At 42.7% G+C, this 26,204-nt stretch overlaps 1 protein-coding gene across 1 annotated transcript; it reads right to left on the reverse strand.

Annotated features, from left to right (window-relative positions):
- Positions 1–11,685: 11,685 nt before the first annotated feature.
- Positions 11,686–15,150, reverse strand: LOC115595201 (amphoterin-induced protein 2-like). Its single transcript, XM_030439365.1, has 2 exons — positions 14,841–15,150; positions 11,686–13,411 (listed from the first exon to the last, which is right to left on the reverse strand). The coding sequence occupies exon 2, from the start codon at positions 13,313–13,315 to the stop codon at positions 11,798–11,800; it is 1,518 nt and encodes a 505-aa protein (XP_030295225.1). The 5' UTR covers positions 13,316–13,411; positions 14,841–15,150; the 3' UTR covers positions 11,686–11,797.
- Between the last annotated feature and the right edge of the window lie 11,054 nt (positions 15,151–26,204).

A 26,204-nucleotide genomic window follows, 5' to 3' on the forward strand; every position in this document is an offset into this window, starting at 1 on the left:
ATTTTGAAATGTTTGTCAGGTCCAAAATGATTGTTTTGTTCATCCCTGTGTAAGAATTCTGACAGCTGGTTCGAGCTTCTAACAAGGTTTGTGAGCCAATAATATAACTCTGTTATTATCAAATGGTATCTGTGTTTCGTCAGCAATCAGCAGTCTCAACTGAGTTCTACAATATGTGTCCAGCATACACTACTGCCCTAACGTTAGCTAGCTAGCATCAGCACCATTAACATTAACTGTTGTACGGAACGTTAACTGTAGCTAGCTACCTTAGACTTAATATGATTGGCTCTCTTTATCAGCTACAATTTTACTGATACGTTTAAAGCCCATAATATAAAATTCAAAATATTAGTTTAAAGATCTATCTGTTGGATATATGTATATCACATATCAATAAATGGGATACGTTCAAATTGGAATACTGGGAATACAGACTTGGAGATATGCATGAGGCATGCAGACACCTTCTGTAAATGCAAAGAATGGCAAAATGCAAGCAACAGAGGGCAGGCGACAAAAAAGCAGGCAACAAAAGAATCCAAGAAAACTAAAGAGTAATGCAAAAACAAAAGAGAAACCATAAAGACATGGCGAACAAATCAGGAGCAAAGAGGACAAACGAGGACAGGGGAACTGACGCAGGAAACGCAGAAGCGGAAAGTAACATATGGCACATGAGGGTATTGTCTACAATACAAAAGAAAAAAATGACGAACCAAAAATCCAAACTATGGCACACTGAGCTCCTCCTTCATCCTGAGGAAGGAGAATCAGATCAGGTCAATAAGATGAGTTAAATTCAGCATTCCTGGATGGCAGCCATTGCTACTGTGGACATGAGATAGTGCCGACTTGCATTATTTTATGACCTTAAACAGAAACACAGCAAGAGTTATTACCGTCAAACTTTCCGCTTAGGCGCTCAAAGAGTTAAACTGCATGTGGATTGAAACGAGAGCTGTACAACTCATTCGCTTCTACCTCGGGCCACGAATTTAATAAATCAACCACTTCAACCTTTAAATATCAGCTCCTTCAAATTTAATATGATAAGTCGTTGAGGTAAATAAAAAAGCAGTGCTCTTAAACATGGAGGTGGACGCTTTCTATTCAGCGCCTCGCTCAAGGACGACACATGATGATTTCCAGACACCTGCTCAGTTTGAATGGAGATGAGCGCTGCACCTGAAGAAGTGACAGGAACGAAACAGCCAGAGAGAAAAAAAGAACACAGACATAAAAGGCAAAATCATTTTGAGAACCACAGGTTGTATATTTGTTTTTGCACGCCGCTTGCCTGTAGTCATGCAAGAACATGCATCTGCCAGTTCTCTTTTTTAACAAGTAGACACCTCTGCTTGGACCGGATGGTGTTTTGGTGCAAGAATTGACACCATCTGTCAGTTGCCATGCAATCTCCTGCAATAACACTACACCACTGGGTACAGTATGAAGGCAAAGGGAGGGAACTGCTATGGTCATAACCAGGAAGCCTGAAGTGAGACGAACCCTAAATGAATCATGTCTTTACGACCTCCCCATGCCTAAAATTCCGTTAAGTTTCTTTATACTTCATTATGCCGCCGTCATTAGCGCATGATTGCAAATTATCCCGCTGTCTTCACGGCAGTCATTAGCCCCCAGTGCCTGACCTTCTCTCTTTATCTCTTATAGGAAATTTCCTGGCAGCGTCTTATTAGCTTGATTATAGGAAAACGCCCAGACCTCACAGATGATTTGTCAGCGATCATCGACATGTCAGCTTTAAAAAATCGACAGCCTGTCCTTCTTTTCCGGTGACAAGACCACGTGTAAATAGTGTCAATTCAGGCAATCGAGTCGAGTGAACGCGGCAGAGTCTTTTTCCGCTCGCTTAAGCTGCGCAGCTGTTCCTTCAAGTCATTTTTTTAAGAGCGATTTTACCAGAAATGTTCACAGGTAATGTGCTGTGTATCCTGCGAATGATCCTAACACTGCCTGCAGCACACCGCTTCAAAACGGCACCCAATACCAGCTGAAAATCTAACAAAGTTGAATTTATTCCAGTAAAGTGTGATAGGGTTCATAATCAGGCCACCCAGTTCCGACTCCTTTTCTCTTTCTACCTTTGGAGAGATTATCCTCCGTATTTACAGCATCGGGTTTGTCTGGCCCTAATCTACAGTCACAACATCACAATGCCTCCCTACCTTACTGTGGGCCGAACACTCATCCCTTCATCAAAACGCTCCCATCACTCTCTCTGCACTGAATCACATTCCCTCCTCTGTCTGCCTCCTCCACTCACTGATGTGCTCCTTCAACTAGAGCACATTAGTTGATGAAAAAAAAACACCCATTCCCTCCACTAAGCTCTCGTCGTTTTTTGGTTTTTTTTTTCTAAAAACAGTCCAAGCTTTCAGAATTACGTTTGAGTGCTTCGATTCTGATCTTCGCACTCCTTGAAAGCGTCCCTCACCGTTGCATATTCAAAACGGCCTTGCAGAAATTAAAACTCAGTCGATATCGGCTCGCCCCCGTGCCGGTTGATGTCGGGCGAAGTTTGATAGTCCACAAAACATTTCTGGAGCTTCGCAGCAGAACAGTGCTGCAGCATTCTCCGAAACAACTGAGGTAGATGGGGACTTTTTTTTAAATGTGAATGATACAACAACAACAACAACAAAAAATGTCAAATGAAACAGCTCCATATAGGTGTTTGTCCACCCTTGACTCATGCTAATGTGCTTACGTTTTTGGCTCAGCAGCTACTGGGAACATTTCAGCGTAAAGGGGCGATATGTATGAATTTTGATTTTCATCAAATTGTGAATAGATAACTGTGTTGGCTTTATGAAGTCTATGTATTGGGTTGCAGAGATTGCTACTGAAGTTAGCATGCTAACTAGCTAGCTAGCCCTGGCCGTCCTGGTCTGAAGCTCCTGTGATAGGGTTGTAAACACACCCCTGCTCCCCTAGCACCCAGTCTGAACTGCTAGCTGCACAGCTATGGTAGCTACAGCTAGCAGCAGTTAGCAGTTACTCTGGTGATATGCTGCACTCTATTTGTTTTAAGTATTAATTTGGCAGTTGTGCAATCGTTAAATGTTGCACCTGCGTAAATATTGTTTTTGTCAAATCAATTTGGGATTTTGGGGCTTCCAGAGACATGGATTGCTCCGGATGAGCTGTATGGAGCCAAATTATGTTTTTTTTTGTTTTTTTTCTGTTATTCATTTATTTATTTATTTAGTTATTTATCGATTTATTTATTTACATGTCTTCATCTTCCTCAGTTGCTTACGAGAATGCCCCAACACTATTTTGCTGTGGAGACCCAGTCACGACTTTCCATCGGTGTGGGGGTGAGTAGAACTGTTCCTTTAATTTGAAGGTCAAGATACAGCATTTTTAGTTTCTGACCATCTAAAAGAGGTGAATAACCATTTTCAATGGAAGGGAGAGGGGGAGTAAAGAATACAATTTTTTAAGAAGACACGGAATAAAAAATTCTTCTTCTCAGCTATTGAAAAAAGACCAGACCCACGAGGGTCAAAAGAAAAATGATGAGCCGAGTAAGACACGAAAATGAAAGTACATCTTGAATGCATGACAACACCCTGCTGGATGTATTAAAATCTCACAGGGTTACTCTGAAACATCTTCTATTGATGGAGACATTTCACCAGAACACCATTCACTTATATCAGACGCGGTGTAGTATATACACTGTGTTTTAATCCTGCAGGTAATGGAATGTCTGTCTGTTATCTCCGTTCCTCTGTAATATACGGTATGAGCCCTGCGGAGCGCCAGAAACCGTATGTACACACATTTTACCCCTCAGAACCCTGCTTGTTTTTAATTATTTAGCTGTTACATTTTTTATAGTGTCAATAATATTCCTTCCCTCCATATGGTGCATATGGATATGCATATAAGTGCATTTCCTATAGACATTTCTCATGCATGTCAGCAGCATTACTGGTTAAAATGTAGAGCATGTATAAGGTGTGACATGAGGACCAGTGCTAGAACAAATCCCACTGGGGTTGCTCATGCTCCAAATCTCTACCCTTAGAGTACCATAATGTGCTGTGAACAGAGGAGGTCTCCATCAAAGGGAATTAATTATTCATGCATGTTGTAAGAATTCTTTGACAAGATCATTTTTTGTAGTTTGAGCCCCAGTTTGAGTTTTGGTCTCAATAAGAGACTCGATGCAACAGGAACATTACACCGGCTTTTTACACATTAATGCAGGCCAAAGGGCGAAGCTCTCAAATGAGACTGATTAAATCTGTTGTGCTATCGAGTGACAGCTGGATACCAAAAGGCAAAGAAGGCAGCTCGCACATGGATCTTCAAGATTGAGTCGACTTCTCTCAATTTTCGCCAGTTTATTCTGTATTTGTTCAACTTATGCCTGAATAAAATCGGTGAAATTGAGATGAGTCAACCTTGCCTTGAAGATCTCTTTATGTGCTACCTTTTATACCTCCGGGCATTCAGCAGTTGGAACATAATACGACTTTGGTTAGGCACCACAAAAGAGAACTCTGGGAAGGCTCATCCTTTCAAAGGCCGTCGTAAGTCACCTCTGCTTACGAAACCGTCAGTCTGCAGCGGGCACGCTCCTCTGTATTTTGGAAAGATCACAGTAATACTTCTGTAAGCACAGTATGCCTTCCCACATTTCATAGCTCTCGATCCGACCGTCAGAACACGGCGGATCGACCCGGCACTTAAAAGGCCATCATTAATAAAATCATGCTAATTAAACAATTTGCTAAATGGCCCCATTTTTCTTGAATGCGTTCACATTAGGGTTCCTATTTCAGCTGCAACCCACACATCCATTACACGCCCGCAGCATTTGAATTATGGATAGTCAGGAAATGACTGCATTTATATTGGGCACACAGGAGATTGAAACGCCTCCGTGGAGTCCGACTGGATTTGCCGAGCAAAAATTTTTTTTGCAGGTTTCGGGAGAATTTTATAACTTTTCTTATTATATAAACTAAACGAGAACTGTACAAACTGCTGTTAATACCAAAACTCCTGCTGCTCCATTACTACGCCTACTAGTGCTCCAACCACCACTAACATCAGAACTGCTACAGTATGCTGTGAGACTGAACTACAAAGACAGTATTACAATAGACTGAATTTAACATGACCCCATGCATAACATATTTGACATATTTGACAACAGACCAGTTTTCCAGCCTTTCATTAAGCATAAGTTTAAAAAGGTAGAGTATCTTTTGACTATGGCTCCAATTTTTGTTTGTTTTACAGGCAATCATCGTCAGTGGTCGAGGTCCCCAGCCTGGTGCTCCTCTCTTGTCACTGTTCACAGATATTGTTAGTCAGCTGTACAAATGAATGAGGGCTTGTATCTATAGCAATATTTTATTGAATGTGTATTCTGTTGCGTTAAGATTGCTGGGATTTATAGGAATTAAATGCAAAATTATCTGATATTACAACCCATTATAAAGAAACAGTAATATACTGGTATATACTGTAAAATTACAGTAAAACACTTTCTTATCCTACCATATTATATCGTAATCCAAGATACTGAAATATGTAGTCAAAATATTTATTACAGTAAACACATAGTAAAATAACAAGTTTGAGTTTGTTTCGTTTCGTTTTCTTTTCCGCTTTTTCCGTGAGGGTCGCGGGATGTTGCTGCTTTTTTATCCCCCTGAGGGGTTGCGGGGTTTTTACTCATGGGCGAAGGCCAGGGTACACCCTGAATGAGTCGCCAGCTCATTGCAGGACCCTTACTGATGGCAGTAGCTGCCACACAAGGCGCTAACTGCACATCAGGAGCAATTCTGGTGTTCAGTATATTGCTCAAGGATACTTCAACATGTAGCTCAGTCCTGCCCCAGGGGAGCCGGGGATTCGAACCAGTGATCGGAAGGTCAGCTCTACCCCCTGAGCTACAGCCGCGCCCTGTTTGAGTTCGTGGTTAAATTAAATCCGGTTTGATTTTGAAGGTCCATCCTCATGTTTCTTGTTTCACTTTCCACGTCCTCCTTTTGACTTTTTCCCTGCCGTTTTCCGTGCTTGCCTATGTCTGATCAGTTTATCACGACCTTTGTATTTCAGTCCCTGTCTTCCCCTCTCTCTTTATCAGTTTGTATGTTCACGTTTGTCCCTGTGTTCCTGTGTCTCCCTGTCCCGTCGACCCCCCATGCCTGTCTGCGAGCCTGCCTGTCTGCCTGCCTGTCTGCCATCCTGCCTGTCTGCCTGCCAGCCCGCCTGTCTGCCAGCCTGTCTGCCTGCCAGCCTGCCTGTTTGCCATCATGCCTGTCTGCCAGCCTGCCTGTCTGCCAGCCTGCCTGCCTGTCTGTCATCCTGCCTGTCTGCCAGCCTGTCTGTCCTGTGTTTCGGTTCCCTTTTTCTTTAACCTGGACAGAAAATTGTTACTTAGAGCCCCTTTTAAAAATGAAACAGCTCCATACATCAGTTGTAGTCAATGTCTCTGGAAGCCCTGAGATCCCAAATTGATTTAAAAACACTTTACTGACACCCTTGACATACTCGAATATTAACCATAAGATATATATGTACAGTATTTGAACACTGTATACATATACTACTTAAAATTAGTGAGGGATATTTGGATATTTTAGTGTTTCGCTTGATTCACTGAGTATTTTGTGTTTTGTGAATTTTTTCGGTCCCCAAAAATAATGCGACACATTTAATTCGACTTTTATTGCATATACCCGTACCCAATATCTCTAACTCATTTTGAGTAGTGTACTTAGATAGGCTATTCATATACAGACAGTTACATGAAAGCAGACATGTATACGCAGCAGAGACACACATATTACTGTAGTCTACGTAGAAATACGGGGTTGGACCCACGTAACATATAAAAAAGAGTTTTCTTTTTTGCCACAGTCAGTCAGATATCCTGACTTTTAGGCTGTAATATGACTCATGCCTCAGAAACACCATGATGTAATTCAATGGGGTCTTTCTAAACTGTGTATGTATGTGCTTGTCGGGTGGTCAAGAGGCTCGCCTTGCCTGTTCAAAGCCCTCATCTTTGAAACTCCACGCCTTCAGATTGTAACACGGGCCCTCTTCCATGCATGTGTCGTATTCAAGCCTGACCTGATGACATCATCAGTGTCATGAGTACATAAGTAAGGCTATAGATGGAAGAATGTGCTATTTCTACTACAATTGGAAACTGTTGTCATTATGATCATTGAAATAACATCTTTCAGTGAAGTGACCACTTATCTTCCAGCTGTTAACTGGAGTGGGGTTTTCTCTACAGGCCTGACAACACCTGCACCACTCTCCATATGTCACCGTCTTGACCCGCGAAAAGCACCTCGTCACCGAGAAAGGCGAGGGATTCTTAAATTAGTCCCAGCGGGATCCTTCACTACCTGAAGACATTCAACACCTGTCGCTGGCCTGTTGCCTCTGAAAGCATGAAGCCGCTGTGAAAGGTGACCTGACACACCTCTACTCAAATCAAATATCTTTCCACTTAGAAAAAAAAATGCTGGGCAACAAGTGCACAAGAAAATTGAGCTTTGAAAGGGTTTGGCTTTTTCTTTTTCTTTTTTTCCCCCACTGGCCACTGGAAAGGCTCGTAAGAGGATTTTTGTGAAAATGCGATTTTGTTGACTCACCAAGAGGTTATTTGTCATCCTTAAATCCTTCTGATGTAACACTACTTTTCGTTTTTTCACCCAAACTGCCTCCTTTCATTTTAGAATTACAAAAAAAAAAAAAAAGTTTTGAGCAGATCCCCAGAGAGGAGCCAAACATGATGAAAATAGATCTGAAACAAGTTGAATGTGAGTATTCAGTTCTGTTCTCTTGTAGGGAAAAATGAACACGCTCTTCCTCCGAATCCTCCAAATTGAATTATATTCAAACCCTTTATTTCAAAGTCCTTGTGGTCTTCACAAAGTTTTACCTTTACTGTGCTACTTAACCTGCATCTTATTGCTCAGAACAGATCTAAAGGGGTTCATATTCTGACATGGACATGCACGGCCAAGGGAACTTTAAAAAGCCTCTTGGCACCTTGGAAATTATTCCACATACCTTTAAAAAATCTAACAAAGGAAGGACAGAGGAATGTGGGTCACGGTGGGCTTCAGGCGAGCTGGCAGACCTCCTAATTCCTGTGACATTAATCTGGGCTGACTGGAGCTTCATCGCCGAGCCCAAACTCTCCTCCTGTCTGAGCCGATAAGGATCAATTCCTCTGTGAATCTGCTGTTTGTGAAGCCGTGGGTCGGTGTAACAAGGTGTAGGGTGAGCAGCGAAGTCCGTTTTTAACAGGATGCACGGGGATCAGGTTGACATCTGTCCACCCTGCTGAAGGATCAGTCCGAACCAGCTCCAGGTGAGCCCGTCCGCACCTGAACTCCGACACCGCTCTCTTGAACTGTTGGCTGAATAATCTGCGATGTCAATGCGCTCAATTTACAGCAGTAATTTATCACGTAGCTACTGCCGTGTGGATACCTTTGGATTATGTCATTTTTGATCATTTCCATGATAACATTTAATGCTCATCCATCAGGTTAAAGGGTCAATTCACAAAAATTATTACATTGATTTTGTAGTCCCTTTTCTCTAGCAGAAGGTATTGGTATTTGCCTCCATCCCAATATATTGAATGTCAGTGGAATTGTGTATGTGGTTTCACAGCATTGAAAAAATGGCACTGAAGAAAGTCAACAGAAATGTGTTGTTCTAGAAACACGCGTGCCTGCTACCCTAGGTCAGGGTTGTCAAAAATAGTCACCATCTTAAAAAACATAAAAAAGAATCTGTGGGCTTGATAAAGAGAGACATAGCCAGACCTTCCACATACTGGGGTGACCCAGTGATTCTATTGGGGTGGTTCCAAATAATTACTTCAAACATTCAGACAATTAAAACATAGTTCCCAGCCCCTGTGGAACCCCCAAGATAAAAGGTACACGTCTTTTCACATTGTGGACAATATGTAGACAGGCCAGTGGCCTGAAAAAGGCTTTTAATAGACATTTATAATCATCTCACAGGCTGCACGTTTGAAACATGTGACCCAGATCGAGGGTCTTCAACATTTTTCAGGCCAAGGACTCCTTAACTGTCAGAGAGATGGAGCAGGGACCCACTGCTACATACAGTATGCACATAATACTCTGGACCCAAGGCGGCCTATATTGATGTGTAAAGGAGTTGTCAGCATGTATAGCATTGCTAGTGTTAGCCCCGTTAGCCTCACCCTTTGCAATTTCTCTGGTAAGTTTCTAAGGTGAAGCGTATGTCATTATTATTATGAGTCTTTTATTCAATAAATTATAATTACTGTCAAACATGTTTCAGTGATATATAGTTAGGTAGTTATGGATAGGTTTGACGCTGATTTAGCATAGGGTTAGCTTAGCTTGCTCACACAATTGCAATTTAAGAGTTAATATTTGCCAATTATATATTTATGTTGTTGTGTTTTTTCAGACACATTGCGATTTTTGAAAAGTAAAAACTTTCAAAAATATTTTTAAAAAACAAGTTGCCGCCCCCCCCTGCAGTAACCCTGACAACTCCCTAGGGGTCACAGACAACCTTTTGAACACCCAGGCCCAGGCCTGTGAACAGAAACTAATAAAGTTAACAAGCTACGCAAGTTAGCAACCTGTTGCCTATTGACAAGTCCAGAAGTCACAAGGCAACACTAGCATTTATTAGGAGCCATGTTTCTGGCGATATAGTTAATGTCCAATATTCATCGTCTTTCAGCTCTGTTTTGCTTTCCACCTACTCCCAATTAAAACATGTGGCCCTTAAACTGCTAAATTCTGCACTTTGGTCACCGGCTAGTTGTTAACTTTTATTGTCAGCTTTTTAACGCCAAGTGAGCGTCAAACAGTAAGTTCATCGTTGCTTTTTGCTGAAAAGTGCCCTCTGTTCCTGGAAACAGAGTTGATGAGTACAATGGGACTAAACCAAAGCAGTAAAATTTTAGGCCTTGAAAGCCCAAACAAAGAGCAGAAAGGCATTTATTTTCTCCGGAGAGCTAGGAGCACTTCAGAGTTTTGATTTTCCAAATGTTTTCATCAAATCTAAATGTACTATTCAGTGTTGGCAACAATGAAACAAAAATTCAGTTTACCTCCACTGTTGGGGTGTGGAGACAGAAATCTGAGATTACACATCAAAAATTGAAGCAGCTACAAGGAATTTTAATTTCTTGTTGATTGTGAGGTGAAGCAATGTATTTCCATGTGGCTAGAGGATGACCATGAAAACAAATTTAAACTCGATTTCAGTGCTGTGCCACCAGGCAGAACGACAGAGCATCTTCCTTCCTCAGGCAATGAGACGCCTCAATTCATTCGCAGCACTATTCAATGGAAAAATATTTAAATGTTATTACTTCTCTGGCCTGGATAAGTCAGAATCCATCGCAGTCGGTGGCATTAAAAATAACTGCAACAACTGTGTAGAAACAGCAAATCTTCTCGCTGATAGTCTAATATGCTTATATAAACCATATGAATCAGCATCAGCATTAAAGGGGCACTGTGAAGTTATGGAGAAGAAATTTAAACTCAAATTTTGATATGTACAATATGAACGGGGTAAAAATACATACAATAACTGAATAAACAAGCTGTTCTCAGAGGAAAATAAGGTCCCCAAAACACTGTTTGTAGCTAGAAAGGTGGCAGGGTCCGCCACATATAAACAACGTGAAACAGCTTAAAGTTGTGTTGTCTTTAAAAGCAGTTTGTTTATTCAGTTTATTCAGTCATAAAATAAAAGAGAGTCTGTTTATTTAGTTTGTTTAGTCAGTCAAAATCAGTCAATGAAGACCTTTCTCTTCGGATTTAAATTTCTTCCCCAAAGCTACACAGTGCACCTTTAATTTAAGGATGTTTGATCACAGGTTAAAACTCCATGTAGTACTAAAACTCTTTGTGTGGCTATATATTATCGGTAAGGGAAAAATAGTATCCTTAAATTCAGAGTGATTGACCCGTTTAGGAGAATTTATCCATATTCGAGTGCATCAAATGCATTTTTCACAGACTAAACACAAGGCTGTATTTCTTATTAAAAAGTTTAGATTGAAGGTTTCCACTCCATAGCAACACAATGAGCTACTCTTTGTCTCACTTTGTATTGTGTCTTTGCTTTTAATAAAGCCACGTTCACGTGGTTATATGTGATGAGCACAATCTGAAGGGAGGGGCGTCTAGCTGACACAGTTAGATCTGGAAAACAGCAACAAGTTCCGATCATTTCACTGACATGTTTTGAAAATGGTACACTCCACGGTAGAGAGACAGATGGTTAAAACTAACAAGAGTCACTGTTATGGCAAAATTCACAATGCAGATACGGTATAATAACCATCAATGTTTCTATAGCAGCTTATCAAGTCATGTGTGAATACTCCCCGCAGGCCAATTTAAAACAACACCCACATTTATATGATCTCTGTGATCTCTGCAGCAACAATTTCCCACGATGAAATGGAAACAGGGAAATTTCCATATTAACTCTTAATGTAAAAAACAGACAGCACTTACAGTTGAGACGTAATTGAAATTCTGACAGCAAACAGACTGCGATCTCTGTTTTCAGACCAAACAGTCAAACCCTACAGTGTATAGCTACTTCACAAGAATCACAGTACACTACTTCACATCAAATGGATTTTTTCATTGTGCACTGAAACAAGACAGTGAAAAAAAAACAAACACTTGGGTTCAGACTATGAGACTACAGTAATGCTCAAAACATTGTGTTCTTGCTATGCCATGTGAGCGGGGTCTGTGAGGGTCTGTCCTACTGTCCTGCTTCCATTCTTGAGGATTCCCTCGGTGGTAGCATGACCCGAGTTCACTGCTGGTGTTTTTGGGACACCAATATCAGAGTCCTCTGCCTGAGGCTCCAAGAAAGCCACCCTCTTTCCGTTAGACCGCCGCTGTCCGGACTCTGCCTCTCTCGGGTCCGAACAGAGGAGGATGGCTCGTCCTCCGCAACCTCTTGCCCCCCCGCTCCGGCCTTCCCGGCATCGACAGGGAGTGAGGTAGAGGTACAGCAGCACCAGTATGATGCTGACCACGCAGGAAGCCAGGGTGGTGAACGCTGTGTTGAAATGCTCGGCACTGCTGCGGTGCGCCACGCCGCTGGTGGAGGTAGTGCTTACGTTTCCGACCTCAACTCTGACCTCAAGAGGGTCACTGGGGTGGTGGTGGTACCCTCGGGCTGTCACACAACCATACATACCAGAGTCCTCCATCAGGGCTGATCGGATTTCCAGGGTACCGTTGGGGAAAACTGTAAGGTTGGAGTTGGGATCATTGGTAGATGAATTCACCACAGTCCTGGGAGTGACCCAGAACACCTCTGGGCTAGTCGTGGCTGGAGAAGCCAACCCTGGACATGGCACTTGAAGCCATTTACCAGGCTCTATTTGGAAAGTCTGTTCCTCAAGGGGCACACTTGATGCTACCTGCTGGCTACATTCAGACCCTAGTCCTGAATCATCTCTACAAGGGTATTCGCCTCTGAAGTCCACCAGGGGGCGATACTGTTTCCACATCCAGTACTCCAGCAAGGCGAGTAATGCACAGTCACAGACAAGAGGGTTTTCCTGCAAATAAATTCCACCTTTCTGGGCTAGAGAGAGCAAGTTCTGGACGGGAACCCTGGAGATCCTGTTGTAGGATAGATCAAGAAAGGTCAGATTGCGAGGACCTCCTGGTTCCCAATAAAGCCCAAGGGGGAAATCCATCAGTCTGTTCCCTGAAAGGTAGAGCCTCTGCAGGCTGTGGAGGTCACTGAGGGCCCCTGGGTTAATCTGGATGATCTGGTTGCCAAACAGCAGCAGCTCTTTCAGTTCCTTCAACCCAGTGAAGACGGACGAGTTCAGCACTGTCAGTCGGTTGGAAGAGAGGTCCAGGTGGAGGAGGTGCGGCGTCACAGCGAAGGCATTCACATCGACTCGGCTGATGGAGTTTCTGCTGAGAACCAGCGTGGCGAGCCGATCAACCGGTTGGGAAATCCAGTCCACACACAGGACGGTGAGGGCGTTGTGGCTCAGGTCCAACCGTGTGGCATAACTTGGGAGATCAAGGGGCAGCGTGGACAGATTGCGCCCGCTGCAGGAAATTATATCACTGGCACAAAGGCAGTGGGGTGGGCAAGTGGCCACAGAGGGAGGGAAGCCAAGACAGAGGGAGAGCAGCAGGGCTGCAGCGGCAGGGTTGCAACCGCCGCCTCCAACGTTGCTCTTGCCGAAAAGCTGTGACGCAGTGGGACTCATCCTGGTGTTCCCTCAGGATGGGATCTCAGGTTACTTTCTCACTGGGTGTAAACATGTCAGGTTTACAAGCCTCTGATAGTGCGTGGCTACTATGAACTGAGGGAAGAGAGGGAAACAGGGAAGAGAGAACATGGAAATTAATCTTATATTTTAATCTAGTTTCACAGGGGGTAATAATCTTCTGGTACTAATGAGTTCCCAACGAACACTGAAAAAGGCTGCAAGACAAAACAGCGAAGTAGGACTGTGTGACAACACGTAATAAATGTAAATGCATCACATGCTGTAACTAAAAATAAACTGTAATCCACATTATAATACAACAGGGATGGCTGCTGGCATCATCCGCACACGACAACTGTTGGGAACTTCTGGAACGAGTGTAACTTAACCCTTCCATGTTTAGTAATCCATACTCCTCCCCCATATTTCCCACCAATACAGTACAAGGTGATGACTTCTTCTTTTAGCCTGCAACAACTTTTTTTTTTACTGTCAAACTTGTTTTTTGAAACAAATTTTCTGTTCCTCTAAGACCTTTACTCAATCCTAACTGAATAAGACTCATTTATTCATATTTAGTTATTCCTTTGATTCATCTGGTGCTGTCTGGTGTTTGTAATTTTGTGAATTTCTTTTTGCTGTTTTTAGGGTCTGATGTTTTAATTACTTTGAGCACTTTGCGACTTTGCTCAATGAAAGGAGCTTTTTAAATCTAAAATCTATCTATCTATCTATCTATCTATCTATCTATCTATCTATCTATCACCTCTTTAACCATCTCTCTAATATTAAAGCATTGCAGTCTATCTTAGTATTCAATATGCTGTTATACTACACCAATAATATTATATTCCTTTCATGAATTATACAACTCTTATATTTAAAATCTCTTGTTAAATCAGAAGAGAAAGATATTTTTCGGTAAACAAACTTTCCATGACTGAATAAACTAAATAAACACACTGATCTTAAAGGACAACACAATTTCATGTTTTACTTTGTTTATATGTGGCGGACCCTGCCACCTTTCTCGCTTCAAACAGTGGGGACCTTATTTTCCTCTGAGAACAGCTTGTTTATTTAGTCATGTCATGGTAGGAGGGTGCAGCATCAGCACCACAAACCCTAATGTTTGTGAATGCATAATTGTCAAAAATATCTTCTTTTTTTTCATTCATATTGTGAGTATTACCATTTTTAATTTGAATATATTTTCCAAATCTACATAGCGCCCCTTTAAAAGTGCTGCAAAAGCCAACCAGATCAATAAAGACGCATGGGAAAGGACAACTGTGGAGCGTACCGTCGTGAAGTTTAGAGCAATAATCAATCGATTAATCGAGATTAGGAGCTGTGAGAAGATTAAAACAGCCGCAGAAAGTCACAGACTGTGTTGGAAAACATGTGCGTGAGAGGCGAACTGTTCTGTTCTCTGGCTCGGCGCGGAGACAGCAGCCACATTTCTGACACTTTTACGGAGGCAAAAACAAAAACAACAGCGCGGACCCAGCCGACAGCTCACCTTTCCGCCCACACTGCTGCCTGCTCACACCATCACCTCGTCTGCCTTCGCCTTCACATCCACGCGCTGTGCGCTCTCCGGACGCGACGCAGGAGCGCGTCCCGTTTGCGAATCCCTTAAAAACCCAAAGGCAACTTGGATGTTTTTGGAGTGAAGCGCATCGTTTCCAGCCTCGGCGAGGAGGAGAATCCACCCGGAGCGTGAGGAGGACACGGGGAAGCTGCGGCTGAACTGTTCACCTGCAGGTCGGGCTGCATGCTGCTGTGGGAGGGGTCGTCCTGAGAGTAAATACAACAGCAGCCGGCGCACGGAGTGGGTGCTGCCAGGAGGAGGAGAGGAGAGGAGAGGAGAGGAGGGAGCAGCATCAGCACCACAAACCCTAATGTTTGTGAATGCATTATTGTCAGTTAGGCAACTCTGTTAATGTCAATAGGCCTATAGCTGAATTATGGTACCTCAGTTGTTTGGTAGTTGGCCATACTAAGGTGTGTTTAACCTTTTAATCCCGAAAATAGAATCATGAAAGTGCTGCAGATTCATCTCTTACAGACTGTAACTTGTATGTAATATATTTATATTGTTTATAGGCTTATAGGAGAAAAAAAAAATGTACTTGCGAATTGACCAAAGAAACTTTTTTTTTTAAAAAAAGCACCAGATAGCAAATTAAAACTGCACTTACCAAAAATGTTATACCAACGATTATTCATTAATCAAATGACTACATGTAAAGTGAAAGGTAAGGGGCTTGTAGTGATGCAAATGCAAAAGAAATGTTCAACTGACTTCCCCGTTATACAGCGCAGTTTAGCATCTTTTAGCTAATTGTTTTGGTTTTACAAATGCAGCTTTGATGTTTTGGTTCGGCATCAGCGCTCTTATCAACACCATTTCCAGCAGGCAGTTGTTATCAGGGAAATAGCTCCTCTAAACTCAGTGGGTAAGCACCAAATTGCTAACCGACAAAGTTAGCATCCAGCTGGTGAACATGGTGGATCATTTAGCTGCTAAACAGTGGAATATTTCCTCAGAAGCTGGTGGAGAACAAAAACAGAGCTGAAAGAAGATTGAATATTCAAATTACATATGTTGATTTGCCACAAACACGAAGGCTAACGTTACTCCGTATCATTTTAAAGCCTAGTAATTTGGCTAAATAACCCATGTGACTAGCACTTTGCTAAAGAGTATAACTTAGGTATAGCTTGGGCACACTTCTTACATAAACGTGAGTATGTTTTTAACTGTGTCTCATTTTCCTTTGACAACATATGCATGAATGAGTAGTGGGACATCCCCACAATCACAATTCATATTTTGTGGTGGTTAGCCTTCTTTTGCTAGCGCGCCAAGGTAACATTAACCAGTGTTAGCAGTAGCCAATGTAGCAATGTCATTTTCCTTTTTTTGGTTTTCGTAAGTAAAGTCACAGCATTGCTTTTGGTCTCCTCTTCAGGAACTGCACCTGAGTAAATTTAATGTAATCGTTCCCCTTAAAGCCTGATTTGAAATGTTTGCCTCTGCATGACACGCACAGAATTGGAAGTCTGAAGCAGGAATAATTCCTTAAATCTCTCCTGCGAAATTCAGGTCACATTAGCTTTAAATTCAGCAGATCCTCAGTGGTCCTTCACTATTCTCTCTCTGTTTTACACCCTGAACCCCCGGTAATAGATCCTGGGAGCTTTAATGTCTGACAGTGTTCGTGTGCGAACACGATCCGTGTCGATTTAAAAGGAGGAGTTCATCTGCAAAAACAGATGAAAGCCATTCTCAAGATGGATAAAAACAAACCAGTTCAATTTCAATTTTCTGGAACGAACAAAAAACACAATTTAGGAAAATAAATGAAAACAGCTTTTCTGCAAATGAACCCTTCAGACCATTAGACGTTGTTCTTGCGAGCTGGCGGCTCATAACCCCTGCAGAGACTGCCGAGCCTGCACGGTACACTCCAGTGTGCTGTTAATGGCGGCTTGGCAGGGATGGTCTGGTTTAATTAGAGATAACATCATTGCAATTAAGCATCTGTGACCTTGAACACGTTCTTTTTCATTTTCTCCGACAGAGCCGCGGCTTTGTCGCTGCCGGGTGGCACTGTGCTGTTAACGGGCTATGTAAGTCTGGAGAATGAGTAAACAAACAGCGCCGCGGCTTTACAGCAACTCCATTTGCTTTTTTTTTAAAAGAAGAGCAGCCTTTTTCGGGATTTGCTCGCTGACGCAGAATATTTTCTGACTGCGTTAAGCTGTGCAAAGGGTTTACATAATCCCCCTCATTTTTCAAAATACTGTTTATCCGTCGAGTGTCGAGGACACAAAATTTAGTCCGCTGCCGTGTTTATTCACTTAACCTGGCCACGTGTTGCCCGTAACCATCACGCCAAACTTTTATTTTCTGAAACGCTTCCTGTCCGTGCTTCAGCAGCTGTTCGCCACTGTGTGTTTGTGACTAGCAGATGGTGTCTTTCATATCACATGAAAGTGTTCGTGCACCTGATCAGTTTGCCAAGGTTGTAAGCTGCCGAAGCTCCGTCAGCTGTTTTTCTTTTTCTTTTTTTTTTTTATCGATCTGGCGGATCCTCGCTTGCAAAGTCGGTTCAATATCTGACAAAAAGAAATTGGGGGGGGAAAGAAATCAATTGAATTCTCATCTAGAGAAATCAGTCAATTCCATTAGCCGAGAGAGAGAGAGAGAGCTGAGAATGAGGCCTGTTGTCTTACGATCCGGACCTCAGCATAATCACAATGCACTCGTAATTATGAGCTTTCCACCCAGGACACCGTGACGGACAAATCGCTGTATGTTTCCATGGTTGCCGACCATCAAAGGGGAAGGCCTCAAGGGATTTTGCAAGCCTGTCTGTCTTTGCACACATTCATGTGGTTAATAAGTGCAGGGACAACTGGGCTAAGATGTTTTCTAATGCCTTTCTTCATTTTTTTTTAAGGGTAATGTGGCACAAGTAATCAGCAACGTGGAAGGACGATGAATGGGAATCCGGTATGAAACATTTCACCTTTGCTAGACTTTCACTGCTGCAGCTCGGCATCCGCTGGTGCCTGCTGGTTACCTGACGATAAATGCAGGGAATTGCATCCGGTTTTTTTTGTATCCCAGGTGTAAAATAGTCTCCTGATTACATGGTTAGAAAGAACACCAGCAGGGTTCTGAGTGCAGGCTGAGAACACGTGTTGAAGAGCGCTGGTTGGGAATGTTTTTAGTTCAGCGCTCAACAGCCCATCTATCCGTCTGCTGGCTTTAAACCGCTTGCTTTTCAGGGTGATGAGAAGCGCCATCCTATCATCGCAGTGTGCATTGATTAAAGGTCACAGTGACATCCTGAACTGTACAGAGAAGGTTCACAGTGTCAGGCGCTTTTTGGAAGTTACAGGCAGCATCCTTCGGACTGAATTCGCAGTTTCTCTTAGTTTTTCCATTTCAAAATGCGATAAGGGACGTTGAGTGTTGTGGAACAGAGTTATTCCCTTTCGAGAGTTAGACGAGACCAACTCTTTTCCTGTTTGTTCAACTGGCAAGTTTTTTGCTTTTCTGCCAGTGGGCACAAAGTCTCCCAGGGAATTGAAGGCTGACTGGCTTTCTGGCAGTCCAGTCATGCTGGCACCCTGGCACCATTTCTTTCTACTTCTCACTAAATTAATGACTTTCTCCACTCTGAGAAACAACGGAAATGATCCAGTTGTCTTTGCGATAGCAACAATATCATTTGGAAAGTTTGGAAGTTGTATGTTTATGCTTTTTTTTTTTTTTTTTTCCTTTCCTTTAATGTGTTCAGAATCAGAATCAGAATTCCTTTATTTGTCCCACAAACGGAGAATTTTCTTTGTCACAGCAGTTAAAGGGCAGTAGTATTGCAATAAATAATAATAATAGTAAAATATTTATATAAAAAGGTTAAAAAATAGAAATCGACTTGTATATACATAATATTGTACACTGTGAACAGTGTAATTGTAAGCGGTGTGGCAGTGTGTTGCTGTTAATAAATGATAGATATGGGTATGATAATTGTCCAGTTCGTGCAGAAATAAGAGAAATGGGTTATGTTTGGAGTTTTTATGGCATAGTGCACAGTGAGGTCTACTGGGAGCAGTGCTGGTTGTACAGTCTGACAGCAGCTGGTATGAAGGACCTGCGACACCTAGTTACAAAGGTTCTTGTGCCCATTAAAGACCTTGAAGGTTAAAATGGTCAGACAGAAGCTCCTCTCTCTCAAGGAAAACATTGCTCCTGAAACGCCTCATCAGCAGTACCCTTTAATTCCGTGACTTTGTGACATCACACTTGTCTCCATGTCACATATTACACTTATGCTGGCCGCTAGTTAGGCGCATACTGTAAGAAGTGAATTATGATTTGTGATTTTTAAAATTATGAACCCGAAAACGAGCGCAATAGATCTCCTTTAAAATATTCTAACGGGAAGCAGTGGGAAAAACAGCTCAGCTTTGACCGGAGGTAGCAAGATCTATTGCATCTACTAATGCCTCACTGGCTCAAAAACAACATTTAGTGGTTTAATTCAAGGGAGACTCCAGGCAGTCTGCACTAATGGCCAAGAAACAGGCAGGCACAACCGCCCTAAAACCACAACATATATTTTACTGGAGTATATAATCTACATTATAGCCCCGTCAATCACAGACCATATTATATTACATGCATATTCCTATTATGTTAGTCACTAATGATAAAAAAAAACACACATATTATACAGCATGCACATTCTTATTGTGTGTCCTCAGATAGCACTGCCATTGAGCAAGAGGCGTGGCGACAGCCTGTCTGGCCTCGACTAACCTCCAAGGAAGAACCCTGGCAGATTTTTCACATGTCCACTCCCAGTGAAGCACATACACAGAATCGTTTGACCGCTAAAGCATGATTGATGAAATCCTGTTTACGCCACAGAAAATAAGTCAGGAATAAAAATTTTAAAAATCACATCAAACCCCTCTACCAGGAAATAAGTTAAAGGTGAAAACTTCCTCTCTGCTGGTATAGACCATATGTCAGAGATGAGGGAAGCTCATGTGATTGGCTGGCCGTGAACTGACAGGTGTCTAAAAGCGGGAGAAATGTTCCCGTTGCTGGAGAGAGCTCAGGAGGGAAGTGTAATATACATACTGTTCTTAATCAGATTGTACAAGTATGATCCATGATGAGCTTTTAATGTGTCGCTATGTGAATTTTGCAACCTGTAGTAGCAGACCGCGAGCTGGCCGTTTCCCTCGTCTGGTTATTAGGCTAACGTTAGCAAATGCACTTCTCAGATTAGCATCATATCAAAGCGACAAAGCGAGTACGTAATTACCAAAAGATAGAACTACTTCTTTCTGTAAAAATAAAAGGTCTTTCTCAAATGTGTTTGAAGATACTAACACTAACACTTTCAGCGAGCCAGGTTTTCATTTTCATTTGTCCCTGCCTAGCACATAAACAAGTGTCATTTGCCACCGAAATGATGGAAATGGGTCCCACCATCTACTCTGATCAGCCATTCATGCTGATAAAAGCACTCTTTACAAAGTATGTACTATGTACTAACATTCACAGCTTTGAGGTCTCCAGCGCAGTGAATGCTTCCCTGCAGAGGTCAGACTTAAGGCAGAGGGATTGTTTATTACGCTATGGTTAGATTATAAAGAAAATCCCAACTCATCGACACACACTGTATTCAAAAAGTGTAAATATTACATAAAAAAGCAGCTACTGCTCACACAATTCTGTCATTAATGTTCCCCTGCTATTCACCGCGACGGATCGCAGCCGTCAAGTGTGCACCTCCCACCATGACCCGTCTCCATCCGCAGCACTCGAACTGTAAGGACTGAGTGCCCAAACCCAGACTGCCGTTTATAAAACACCACGTGAAAATATATAATCCCACTGACGGAGAGGGAAATCCATCCATTGCAAACACTCATGACGGGCTTCACCGGCAAACAATTAGGCAGATTATCTCGTGTTAACGTTTCCCCTGTGAAAGATGCCGTGACATTTAGTGCGCAGGTGGTGCTTAATCTATGAAGAACATAGATCAGTGTCTTCACAGTTCCAACATCTTTCAAAGACAGACTGCCCTTCCATTCCCTTTCCAGATTTAAAAAAAAGAAAACACGATTTTGCTCCTAGTTGTGCAGAGCTAACCCGGATCATAATTTGAAGTCCTGCTCGCACGCTTTTCTCGTAAGCGGCGGCTCTCGGCGCTGTCCGCGCGGCGCTTCATCTGCCTGTGTGCGTTCTGCCGTTAACGATGACCCTTCAAACACTGGAAGCTGCGAGAGGGCTGAGGAGCTGCAAGAGTGGTTTCAATGGAAGAAATCTAATCCTGCGCCTCCTATTATCCAGTGGCACAGCGCTTTTCATTCAACTCCCCCAGCCTGGTGAAAGCTTATGTCTTTCGAACTCCACTCTACCTGCTCGCAGCAAAGGCGTTCTATTATACACATTAAGTCTGGCAGCCCCAGCCGCAATTTGGGTGTTTGTTCAAGATAGCATTTCAGCATTTTGATTTTTTAATGAGAGCGAGATGTTTTTAACGAGGTTCAGGTAAGGCCCGCATCCTTTTGTTGTGGTTGGCAACCAAAGCCACTCAGCGAATGTCGTGGTACAGCCATAAGGCTGAGTGGTAATTAAATCCCTTAGGCCAACAACAAAACATTGTACCTGTGCTACTCGCTCCTATGTCTTACTCCTCTGTGCCACAGAGCTCCATTGCACTGTTAAAAGACCATCATTAAGGCCACAGTTTAGCACTGGTGAACGCGCTGGAAATACATATTACTACACATTAACACACATACTTTGGCTTTTTCATAGGATCTGTTGACAATAACAAAACTACTGTTATAATTTAAAGCTCCTGCAGGTAGGATAGTTTATTTCTGAGTCCGACTTCCAACCCCAATTGACACTGTAGAGTCGACAGTGTCAGTCAGTCTAGTACCCTTTGAGGCCTGACTTGTCCAAGCTCCTGTTGGTAAGAAAGAAATACTGACGCAGGTCCGGAGAGCGTCAGCATTTGAGGAGTTGGGAATCAGACCCAAAAATCAACTATCCCAAACTCACCGGTTCCTACTGAAGACGTAAATCTTAAAAAACAGGTCACAAATAATTTCAAACAAAAAGCTCAGATGGGATCAAAATGAACGTGTTAGTTGGTGAGTCTCACAGAGTCTCTTACACTAACTAACACATTCATTTTGATCCCATCCATCCATTGTCTTCCGCTCATCCAGGGTCGGTTCGTGTTTGGCAGGCTGAACAGGGTATTCCGCACGACCCCAGCTCCCCCTGGGATATCACAGGTCAGATGAGGTGTGTAATCCAGCGAGTACTGGATCTGTCTCGACGCCTGCGTTGCTGCCGATGTCGCACCAATCTGCCTGTCCATCTCACTCTCCATTTTCCCATCAGTCCCCGAGATACTTAAACGTCCTTGGCTTGGAGCCGGAGCTCACCACCGATCCAGAGAGGGCAATCTACCGCTTGCCGACTGAGTACCATGTTCTCATTTTGATAGCGTCTTCCAAATTAACTGCTAATTGGTGGCTATGAGTCGGACTACTGGTATTCAGAGAGAGTTGCAAATGAAGGGTGAGCCAGCCACTGTAGTTTAACTTAAGCAAATATATTGTAGATATCAGGTTGTTAGGTAGGTTAGGTATCTGCTCCTGAGAGTAGGAGGTAAAGGCAGCTTTTGGGTCAGAGGTAGAGAACGGTGTCACTAACAGATTCTACGGCAGCACAGCCTGATACCCACTGGACAGCCTGATGATCGGTCAGATTTAATTTAACATGAATACTGGGCTTCCAAAAGAATGTTCACCCAACGTTTGGTGCATTTTTTTTTTCTCTTTTTTGACAACCAACACCTCAGTTACACCGAACATTTTACCAGGAGAAGGAAAAATGCATGTTAATGACCCATAAAGACGTGACGGGATCAGCCTGACCACATCTGGAGCTAGTCTGGCTGGCATTGTGTTTGGATCTTAACACAATTTGCAACTCATTGACACAGATTTTTGTTTTTGGCTAAATAAGCTGAGAAAACATCTATTCTGTGCCAGAAAAGTGGAAAAAGTTGCGTTATTTAACAGAAACATGTGACAACAACTATATTTTATCTTGTCACAGATTAGCCTACAGGCCGTTTCTACAACAACACAGGATAATCTGACACAATATTTTCATACGAAGAAAGAATTACTTAATGTACTTCATATGCCGAATTTACAATAGGCGGCAAATAATCAGAAATTCCATGCAGACATCGTTGCAAAAAGTCTTACACTCAAACTCAACTCGACAACCCCCAAAACTCCATGGTTTGTTAAGGGAGTCTGGTGCTGATTTGCAGGCACCTCACGTAGGACAGAGATCCGACCTCAGTGAGGATGATGAGAACACATTTCTAATACCAGGTGTAAATGCAAAGGCAAGATCTGATTGTTTTTTGCCAGGTAGAGATTCTTTTTAAATACCAGGTGTTAATGGGAACCGTGTGTCAGAGTAGCAGAGAGACGTGAGCTGAGCATTATAAAAGGACTGAGACTGGGGTTAGAATAAATGCTTTTGACATCTGATCAGAAAAAAATAAAATAAAATTTTCAACCACGTTCCTTTTTCCCACCTGTTAGCCAGCTAACTCTGTCATGCGCCACAGTGGATGATGTAACCGCCCTTGCATATTTCAGCTCTCGGCGCTCGCAGCTGCGTTGCCTATAGACCTGCTTTGTTTTGTCTGTGTTCACACACCAAACACATTCCTGTTTTGCACTAGAAACACTGGAGTTACAACCTGCACACATTTCTCCTCGGTTCAAAAGCTGCCTACCACCTCCTCTTTGTGAGCGGGTGAGTGAGTGAGTGAGTGGAAAAGATAATGTGTGGGTTTAAATAATGCATGTAGCACATTGCAGGACCCTCGTGACGCTAAAAACCCGCTTTGTAGTATCCGAGTGTCCAAACCCACATTTTCACTGTGAATGATAAAGAAAAGCGATCTCACTGCAGCGCTGAGGTTTTGTTTTTTAATATATTAGCAGCAGTGAAATGATTTACTACAATAATTTAATTGTGTGATTAAAAGTACCGAGCTGCAGGCCTACTTGTTTCACTCATCGACGCTCTGACAATGAATAACCACAGACGCCGCAGTGGCATGGCAACCACTAGCGAAATTGGTTCTCATGTGACCTTTGACCCTTTTTAGGTTCAAGGGCTGGCTTCATTTGAGCGTAACCTAAAACCAGTCTGTTAGAAATTCAACCCAACGCCCACCGCCAATGTTATCTACCGCATGAGCGTGTGCTGACAGCGTCTTGAGGGACGCTTTCTTGCGGATGTCAATGCGTTCCAATGAGCCTACTGTCATCTGTGATTTTGGATGAGAGGACGGCTACATGGTATCCAGATATGAAAGTGTTAACCGCCAAAAATGTCGGCAAACAGCTTTAAGCAATGGCAAAATCAGTTGTTCCTAAATCCGGAAACCACATTGAAATTACTAATCAGACAACATGTCGCGACCCGTCATTACATCAGTTATCTTCATACTGTGCGCACATGTAGGAAGCATCAAACATCCCTTATCATGGAGACTTGCAGAACGATCCCCTGCCCTCCCGTGATATGACATTCAAAACAGCGATACTGTCTAGTGAATCCGTCGAGGGGCTCTTTAGCCTGAGCAGTCTTGCGCTGACCGCGAGGAGGAGCAGTCTGAGAGAGTCCTCCTAATGAGGTCACCTCCGCTTTAGTGATAAACACGTCAAATAAACCGGACTGTAAAGCCACGGTTTGGCACAGGAGCGACTGGAGTGTGTTTGTTTGAGTGTGTTGGGCCCATTAAACGCAGTTGAGAAGCTCATGCGTACATCCTTCTTACTGGAATAGGAGCTGATATGTGGGCATAAGTAAGACGTTATGTTGTTGCCTGGCAGTTGCCTGACAACGCAGCTCAGGCGACGTTTGGAGTGACACACAAATGTAATGTCACAAGTAGCAGTGGCGGTTCTAGAACAGTTTTGATAGGGGGGCCAGGTTGGGGCCGGCTTTTTTGTTGGGGGGGCACATACAACCCAGGAAAAAAAGACAAATCCCTCATTCACACAAGGGATAAATGGAACTTAAAACAGTGTTTACAATTTCAACAATTTTGATTGGGTAGTAAACTGCTGATACACTTTATTTCTGTCTTTCCCTTCAGTTCAAAATCATTGCAAGAAATCTGTCATTGTATTATTGATGCAGACTCCCTTTCAGGGGGGGCCACAGGGGGGTCCGGACTCAGAGTTACCCCCCCAGAACCGCCCCTGACAAGTAGTGTAACTAATTACTTTCTAAAGGGAGTAAAATAAGTAAAGCAGTGCATTACTTTATTTAAACATGACAAGTAATCTGTTGTATGTGATGTCTTGTGGGGAAATGACCCCAACGCTGGCTGCATCGTTCAACAGCAGTATCGATCAACTTCACATTTTTCACTTTTTAAGATTTTGCACATAAACAGAAAACATCAGGAGAGAGCTGTAACCATCTAATCATGTGCACGTAGCCTATATGCAGTATAAAACAAAAAAATGAATTCCATACACATCATCTGAACCATCCATCACTAAAGACAGCACTTGAACCAATCACTTTGTGTTTAGTGATTGTTAGCAAATGTTAGCATGCTAACATGCTAAACCCAGACAACGAACATGGTTAACGGTCATTGTCATGACATCACTGACATCATCATTGTCATTATTAGCATGTTGACATACTAGCAAGTACATCCTCATAGAGCTGCTAGCATCACTGCAGCCTCTTCTTATTCCTCGTCTTGTTAGCAGACATGTAGCTAACACCAACAGCATTCAGCATTTTGGAATCCAATATTATTTGAATGCAATTGCATGGCCTACACCGAAACAAAGTGAATCCAAAAGAGCCAGAACACAAATCATCTCAATTTACAATATTTCAAAAACTAAGTATGCAATTCAGCATCTTTAGTGTCATTTATTCCATCATGGATCTGCTTGGTTTTATTAAGTAGAATAAATGATTGGATGGATTAGAATAACCACTGAACAGACACAGGAAAGAGCCCCGACCTCAGAAACCAGACCTCAACCAAACACCCGACAGCGCCACCGCCAGTGTTTGATCGACATGGTTCTCCCTGTAATTGTCTGTCCATGCAGATACAGCAGATAGCGAGAAAATTAAATCCAACTCCCTAATCCTAAAAAATCCTCCAGGTTAAGTTTCGCTCGTGTTTTCCGTTTATCTCACATTCTCACATTTCCACGTCACCATTGTAATGCGGTGGAAACAACAAAGGAG

The sequence above is a fragment of the Sparus aurata genome, chromosome 14 (genome assembly GCF_900880675.1).
Source record: "Sparus aurata chromosome 14, fSpaAur1.1, whole genome shotgun sequence".
Taxonomy (NCBI): domain Eukaryota; kingdom Metazoa; phylum Chordata; class Actinopteri; order Spariformes; family Sparidae; genus Sparus; species Sparus aurata.